General features: G+C 36.4%; 3 protein-coding genes across 3 annotated transcripts in view; 1 reads left to right on the top strand and 2 right to left on the bottom strand.

The window, feature by feature from the left end:
- acsl4a (acyl-CoA synthetase long chain family member 4a) overlaps positions 1–1617 on the bottom strand; it is a 20861-nt gene extending 19244 nt beyond the window's left edge. The window contains exon 1 of the mRNA XM_016458006.1: positions 1493–1617. The gene's annotated coding sequence lies outside the window, so the exon portion shown is untranslated. The remainder of the gene's footprint in view (positions 1–1492) is intronic.
- Positions 1618–2228: 611 nt separating this feature from the next.
- pin4 (protein (peptidylprolyl cis/trans isomerase) NIMA-interacting, 4 (parvulin)) lies at positions 2229–4748 on the bottom strand. The gene is made up of 4 exons (XM_016457997.1): positions 4414–4748; positions 3944–4014; positions 2986–3105; positions 2229–2500 (listed from the first exon to the last, which is right to left on the bottom strand). Exons 1-4 carry the CDS (start codon positions 4448–4450, stop codon positions 2342–2344), a joined length of 387 nt encoding a protein of 128 aa, XP_016313483.1. The 5' UTR covers positions 4451–4748; the 3' UTR covers positions 2229–2341.
- A 747-nt stretch (positions 4749–5495) lies between these two features.
- Positions 5496–7484, top strand: LOC107666593 (serine/threonine-protein kinase Nek6-like). The gene is made up of 3 exons (XM_016457998.1): positions 5496–6594; positions 6770–6967; positions 7327–7484. The coding sequence occupies exons 1-3, from the start codon at positions 5496–5498 to the stop codon at positions 7482–7484; spliced, it is 1455 nt and encodes a 484-aa protein (XP_016313484.1).
- The last annotated feature ends 915 nt before the right edge of the window (positions 7485–8399 follow it).

Genomic DNA, 8399 nt, shown 5'->3' with positions numbered 1-8399 from the left:
TTATATATATATATATATATATATATATGGATATTCATTGGCTAAAGATTTACATTTAACAGTGTTATTAAAATAAATACCATTGCTATCATCTAACGTTCACATAACAGTTCATCAAAATGTAAAACCAGGGAAAAAAAAAAGTTAGCGTCTACAATTAAATATCCGATACTTAAACATTCACATACATTCACACTGGGAATATTGCATTAATTAAAGCTCCACCCTTGCTCATCCAAAGTTAATGACATTACCTAATAACAAACTAACTTACGAAGAAACAAATGTTGATGCTGACTGGTGCAATTTTGTAATCTGCCCTGATGAGCTGAAACCTGGACAAAGGTTATACTCAATGTGAACCCTAAAGCCTGGTGAGAGTGGTCAGTGAGCAGAGACAGCCAATGATATCAATCCCTCCAGCTCACGGAGCAGATCTTCAGCAGGTGCACACACAGCGGACTGGAACAGAATGATTGGATCCTGGATCTGATCCCATTATCTTTGTTATCATCTTTTACAAACCGACCTCTGTTTAAAGGGATAGTTCACCCAAAAATGAAAATTTGATGTTTGACTGCAACGGCTGGACTTAAAAATCATCATTTGTGTTCTACTGAAGAAACAAAGTCACCTACATCTTGGATGCCCTGGGGATAAGCAGATAAACATCAAATTTTCATTTTTGGGTGAACTATCCCTTTAATAGAAGGACACCTTATGACAAGTTGACCTGAATGTACACTTCAAAGTACACATCAATACTGCTGTTGAGTGGCTGTGATTACAACTCCTATACAAATATTAGAATAATTAATTGATGATGTCTAGTCAACTTCTGTAAACATTTAGTTTGAAACGATTTAACGCACAGACAAAGTAAGAAATATCATAAAACATAAATAAAAGGTACTTTATCTACTAGTTTTCGATAAAAAGGTTTTCCGACCTCTAAGATATATAAAATATATTAGCATCAATTTTGGGCGCGATCTCATCCAGAAACTCAGAGACGCAGCTACACTTGTTCCGTTCATCACCGTGGAAACGGCTCGTTTTAATAAATGGAACACGATTGTTTTTGATGAATGGAATCCGCTAAAGCTCTTTATTCCGCCTAGTCTGACCTTCTGAATGTGATGAAGATGATGATGGCGCTCTTTTTTGTCGGATGCGAAACGTCAAACGCAGCATCATCATCATCATCATCATGAGGGATGCCAAGACATGCTTTTCCATCACCTAGCCTCATATTGAATCATCATGTATTAAAACTCTATGTACACACTTTAATCTTCATTCAGACCCAGTAATGACGTGTAATATTCAGATTTGATGAAACTGCCCGTCGTTAGCAAGCTAGCGTTCCCTTTACCTCAGCCATCTGTAAACTTGTCGCAGTAAACAAGAAAAAAATTAAAAAACAATCCCCTCGTTAAGTATTACTGAGGTGTTAAGTTTATAGGAGTAGCTGGCTAGAAAATGATCTTACCGGCTTTTAGTCTCTTACCTTCCAGAGCCGGATTGTGTGTTTCAGTCTCTCTCGCTGCCAAGCGCAATGACCGACAGTTACCTCCGGGCCGGCGCGTGCTGTTACACCCGGAAATATTGCGTCATCTGACTCCATATTTTTCAGCCAATAAGGTCTAGACAATGAAGCGAAAGCGCATCATTGACTTCCTGTTACTGCTGGTGCACTTCAGGTCACGGCTATAATTGTTCTAATGTTAATATTATTAATAATACACTTTAAAAGACACATTTCTTGTTCTGTAGTTTCACAAACCAATAAGCAAATAATCGTAAAATCCTAATAATATTCTATCTAGACTTTAGGCAGTGAAGTAAGAGAAAGTATTGTTAGTGTTCAAGATAATATAATTCAGGATGTATTAACAAAATATTCTTGTTCTGTTGTTTGAAAAATATACATACTTATGTTGCATATGGAAAGCATCAGTAGTGTAAGTGACAGAAGGCTTACTGGAAATATGATGTTACAAAACAAAATTTGTGAAAAAAAAAACACCCAACACTGAGACAAATTCATCAAAACCGTTTGCTCCTTAAGATCAGTTTTTATTGGCTGCTATTTACATGGTGATATATAAAATGTTGCATCTTGTGTAGACAAAGTGTTAGGGTTATCTTTTAGGTTAGGGTATTGTTATATTATTTTTAACTAGCTGTGTGTATATATATATATATATATATATATATATATATATATATATATAAAAAAAACAATCTTTCATGACTGCAAAATGTTGCTATGTTGTAAATGCTGTGTTGTAGTTTAACCAATTGGAATGTTACCACAACATCAAGCTGTTCAGTCCATTTATTTTTTGCCTTCAACCATGATGATGTGATAACCAAACTTTGTTTTCACGGGAGGATCAGTGTATACAGGTTTGTCCATAGTGCTGATGGGTAGTGCAAACGCTGCATCCTGAAATGGTCCCACCATTGATCCTCTTGTCATCCAGCCAAGGTCACCCTGTATGCAAATCACAACTTTAAAACTATACAAGCTGTTGTTAAGGTTGTCTTGATACTTAAAACAAGCATAATTTGAATAACAACTTACTGAATGAATAGTACTGAAACATACTTTAATCAAAACTGTAAAATTAAAGGTATATACAGCTCTAAAAAAATGATAATACAGTACTGATAAACACTTCTTATAATTTATTAATTATTATTACAAACATATATTCTTTTATATAACTTATTTTAAACCAAAATGATACAGAAAGGCTGTACGTTAGTGTTATTGAAATTCCATAGAATAATATGGGCTCGGTATTCTATGCAAATTAGATTCTGAGGGATTTTCTAGCATGGAAAACGCATTGAATGCCATCTGCTGGTAAAAAACAAATAGTACCCATAGGAACTATAGGATTTTTTAAACTCCACATCATGCAGGTCACATTACTGCTACTAATCCACTGTTTTTATACATGAAAAATGTCTTACTCCTTGCCTGGCTTTGTCCTCTCTGTATTGTGCTGCCACCTCACTGAAGCGCATGCCAGACTTGAGCTTCTCCATTGCTTCCATACACTTACCATGCTTTTCACACAGAATATGCCGAACCTATCAGAAAATAGGCCAAAAAAAGGGAGTGATACATAATCAACAAAAATATTATTAATTTAAATGGTGGTTTGAAAGTGACAATGTGACTTCATATCATTAATTTAAAGGGGTCATATGATGTCGGCCAATCATAATGCACTGGATAGCTGGCCAATCACAGCACACCTCGCTTTTCAGACCAATGAGCTTTATAAAAATCGACGCGTTTCATAAAGGCGGGGCATAGAGGAGAAACAATAATGTACATTAAGTGGAAAATAATGTATTTTTTGAACCTTAAACCACATAAACACATTGCATTACACCAAATACACAACATAATGTTCTTTTTAGCAACGTCATATGACCCCTTTAAAGGTGCTAGAGACTTCGTTGAATAGTACAATCATTTGCATATTGTACTATATGAAAAATTACACAACAAGATGGTCAATTTAAAGCAAAAATAGAAAGTGCCAATACAGGCTGTTAAAATATAAAATGTGAAAATGTTAGTCTAATTTCATGTATCAATATGATGTATATTATATACACCTTCATAAATGAACATTTAAACATATCTAAACAGTTATGAACTACCTAAATAATTTAATATTCATATTATCACATGAACTTAGAATCAATGAAGTTGATGTTATTCAAAGAACTTTAAATTCCGTAACAGTATACCATATATAACAGTACATAACAGTAAGTAACAATATACCAGTGTTATTTTACAATCATTCTGTCACTACTATAATTTAATTAATATATATATATTCAGTTAAAATTCACAGTATTTGTGAGTAACATTTTTTTATGCAGATACAGAATACAGTATACAGATGTTTACCTTTACAGCTGTACCTCCTTTCTGAGCCTTCTCCTTCTTATCACTGTCTCCACTGCCTGAAGCAGCTGCCCCTGTCCAAATACAAATGTGTGTTAACATCTTACAACTATGCAACTAAGAGAATACCTATCCATTTGTATGCAGCTACACTTGATTTATTAAGCATTTTGAAATAACCATATTAAGCGAATCACACATTTGGCCACATTCCTCACGCATTTCACACTTTAACACATTTAGTTAAGATAAAACAGCCAGAAATGTTTCATTAATTGTGAAAAACGAGACAAAATCGACAGAAATACAGCTCTGAGTGTAACAATGTTTACAATCTGTTAGCCACAAACACTGCAAGCTAGCTAGCATATCAGCATAAGCATTAGTGTAACAGTCACATTATATGCTATAAACTTCGATATGGTGTCATTTGATAGATTTTGTTCATGCAGCATCATATATTTGTTGTTTACCTTTAGCACCTTTGCCACCCTTTCCTTTAGGTGGCATTTTCTATCTCCTCGTGTCGGATAATGTGTTTGTTTCCACTTAAACCTTAGCTAGCACACACGAGCTAGCAACTCAGATTCCCACGCGGTTAGACTGAAAATTACACAGCAGCTTCTTTCAGCCTACAGTTTTACGGTATACGTTATTTCAGTCTGTGTCGAGTGGTAAACGACACAGGCAAATGCAAAGAAATTATAGTATAACTGTTAATAACTGTCAATAACTTTGCGCATATATGAGTGGAAAGGACGCGCTTGAGTACACTGAAGAGACACGAACAGATTTTTCCCGGTATTTTCACTCCAGTGACAATCGATTTTTTTTATGGTGATGACCAATAGATGGGTTAATATTTTTATTTATGTATTTTTGCATTTTAAATAAAACATTATAATAGTAGGATTGTCAATGACATTCTGCGCAAATGTGCCCAGCAAGGATGCTCGTGAACAACCCAGCACCGCAGACCCTCATGATGACAGGATAAAATGTCTGGACACCGTCCCTCTTATGTAGCCTACTTTTGTGGAAATAAAATCATTCAAATGTTCAATGTTATCGGATTTACGCATTTATATTTTAAATTACGCACGCATCCCTCAAATTAAGCACGTAATTCGCCGTTAGGCAGCTATTGTTCGGAACGAATAAGATTCCCGTTTGTTGAGAAGCAGCTGTTGCCATAGTAACATAAAGACAACAAAGCCGCCGCCTTCTGCTCTTGACACGAATGGCAACGACGCATCATCTTAAAAACACATAAATTAGATTAGTTTTTGTCAATAAGACATGATGACTCACAGGTAATAAAGATTTTAAAGATGTTTGTTTTCCAAAAATTTGTGTCACTATTCAGTTTGCAAGTTGATTTACTGAAGGCTCATATAATAACTCTTTTCCTAAATATCTGTTGTTTTCTTTAGACAGACCATTTCTTATCCTGAAGATAAGTGGCCATCATCATATCCAGCTCTCAACGGGACAAATGAAATGTTCTTGCGACCAGCAAATGAATAAAGAAGATGTTTAGTGAATTGATAGTGTCATGGAGAAATATGACAAAGTCCTGACTCTTGGCAGAGGAGGAGCAGGTGTGGTGATGTTAATGAAACATGTCGATACAAAGAAATTATGTGCAGTCAAGAAAATACACGTGGACAGTTCCCGAAAAACAAAGAGCAAAGATGCTGTGTTGCAAGAGGCAGATATTCTCAGGAGCTTGAAGCATCCTCATATTATAACATGGATTGACACTTTCTTTGACACGACTAATGAGCATATTTACATTGTTATGGATTATTGTGATGGTGGGACACTGGACGACCATATTAAAGAGCAGAAGAGTGGGGAATACTTTGCAGAATGCACAATTATGGACTGGTTTGTGCAAGTAGTCATGGCCGTCAGTTATATCCACTCTGAAAAGATCCTTCACAGAGATATCAAGCCTTCCAACGTGCTGTTAACCAAGAGAGGTGTGATAAAGCTTGGAGATTTTGGAATATCAAAGATTATGAACCACACACTCGATATGGCCTCCACTTGTGTGGGAACCCCCAGCTATCTGAGTCCTGAACTCTGTCAGGATGTCCCATACAGCACCAAATCTGACATATGGGCGGTTGGCTGCCTGCTATATGAGCTTTGTGCCCTCAAACCAGCTTTTGAAGCTAAAAATCTCCTGAGTCTGTTTTACAAGATCATAAAAGGAGAGTACATCAAGATCCCCCAGAGATATTCAGAAGACATTCATACAATAATCGAGAAAATGCTGTCCTTGGTTCCTGAGAATAGACCGAGTGCGAGCAGCATACTTAGCCTGACCTATATGCAAGAACGTCTGGGAAACTTCATCGCGCATCAGGAGAAAGAACTTACAAAGGTGAATGCTGAATCCAGACCTCAAACAAAAGAAGATTTTAATGTAGAAATGGCATCTATGGAAAGCCGAACAGATGACAAGATGCTGCAAACAGAGACATCATGCAGTGCTGAGGAAGAAGTGGCCCATGAAGGAACAGAGTCTGATTATTCAGAGGACTTTGACGAACATGATAGCTATGCCTCCTCAGAGGATGTTTCGAGGGAAGACGTGTCCTCCAGCCTTGCCAATGTGGCTGAAGAGGCTTTTGAGGAATCTAGTGGTAAGAGTGTGATGCGATCATATTAATATTTTCCATTGTTTTATTATTATTTCGAGTTATATCTCCAAGGCAACAGGCGTAGGCTGATGGTGATCTAAGAATGATTTCATATTTTTCCTGGCTTTTCCAACACCTTTGAGGATTCTCTACATGTATTTTTCTTCACTTTTGTCAGTTGTGTCTGAAGATGAAGACATCTCTGACTATCCAGATGACTTTGAAGAAGCTGATGATGATGATGATGACCTGGCTGAGGTGGTCAGCTATGCCAGAGATGCCATGAACTGTGTTTCAGAGAATGATGTGGCACTGGAGCTCAAAGATGCAGGCGGTTTCTCTGTCACGATGAAAGTGTTAAAAGAGAAATACATGGGTAAACATGCACATTTTTACATTTTAAGCAGATTCTTTTTTCTTCATTCACTTGAGTCTTAATTGTATTTTACTTCAATGATAAATTTATACATTAAACATTTTAACAGTCAAATTAGATTTTTACATAATTACATCAAGGTTGCAGTGGTACATGTAATGATTACTGTTATCATTGTTTCAGAGCATTTAAAATAATTCAAATCATTGAAAAATGTCACAGACTTTGTCTTGCGTCATATAAATCTAGTACATCTGCAGATATCAGAATAATTCTGGGTACTGTTTGCCAACACATCTGGTTCTCAGGGTGTCTCATGCATACTCAAGTAAATGCTTTTCTGCTTTCTGGATTTATAGAAGATGTTGGCGCCACGGTCTATGAGGAAATCAGCGGGCACTTTCTAAATGGCCTCACGCCAGAAGACCTGCAGCCACAATTCCAGCACATGATCGGGACAGACCATCTGGAGACCTGCTACCTCATTTTCAACCTTGACCAAGAGACCACATGCTGAATCATGTCTGTTCAATTTCGAGAAAGTCGTTTGCATTTTCTAATGATGAGTCATTCTCTAATGGTAAACCTCAGCAAATGCTGGTATTAGAGTATATTAAACACAGCGTTTTGTAATATATGTAATCATACATGAATTATAATTAATATCATGAAATAGTGAGGTCTTGTAAATATTTGACATCAAGAAAATGGGACGTTTGCACTAAGAATTCAGTACTCCTTTGAAAGTGTTATCTTGTATAACCAGTAGGTGGCAATCTATAGTAAGGAATTGTGTAGTCTTGCTTTAACATACCAATCCAGAAAATGAGCATATCATATTCTTCTATCTCGACACTATTAGTCACATCACAGGGACTGAAGTATAAAACTGCTGCATTTTAAATTCACTCTATAGTGAAAACAGAAATTCATTATATCAGTGGCGCCCAGTAGACTACTTTTTCAAGTGATTTAACCCATTTTTCGGCCAGAAATTAAATGTTAAGAGAAATGATCTCTTAACATATCCGTTAAACAAAGCTTGTAAATGTAAAAAGTAGTGGAGAATATCATGTGAACATTTCCTGCTGTGATTTCACTGCACTATTGCAATGTAAAACAGAAGACATTTGCTGAACATGTAAATTTATGGGCCACAGCTGCAGCTGTTTTCCACTTAAGGCGTTTTCCCTTAAACTTGCCCAGATTATTCCTATAGGGAATTAGTCAGTGTGATCGAGAAACTGCCATGTGTAACTGTATGACTGACCCTGTATTGTATTTCATTTAAGAATGCTCACAATCTGCCTCTAGAGGAAAGTGTGTTATCAAGCCAGCGTTAGCATGGGAAAGCTGCATCAATTTTTTTGCTAGTATAAGATGACATAGATGCCCTCACATAATGAGGTTTTGGCTGTAGATGGTCTTCGCA

This window comes from Sinocyclocheilus anshuiensis, unplaced genomic scaffold (assembly GCF_001515605.1).
Source record: "Sinocyclocheilus anshuiensis isolate Anshui unplaced genomic scaffold, SAMN03320099.WGS_v1.1 scaffold1293, whole genome shotgun sequence".
Taxonomy (NCBI): Eukaryota; Metazoa; Chordata; class Actinopteri; order Cypriniformes; family Cyprinidae; genus Sinocyclocheilus; species Sinocyclocheilus anshuiensis.
Note: the sequence above shows the minus strand (reverse complement) of the source record. Positions and strands in the feature narration are given on the sequence as shown.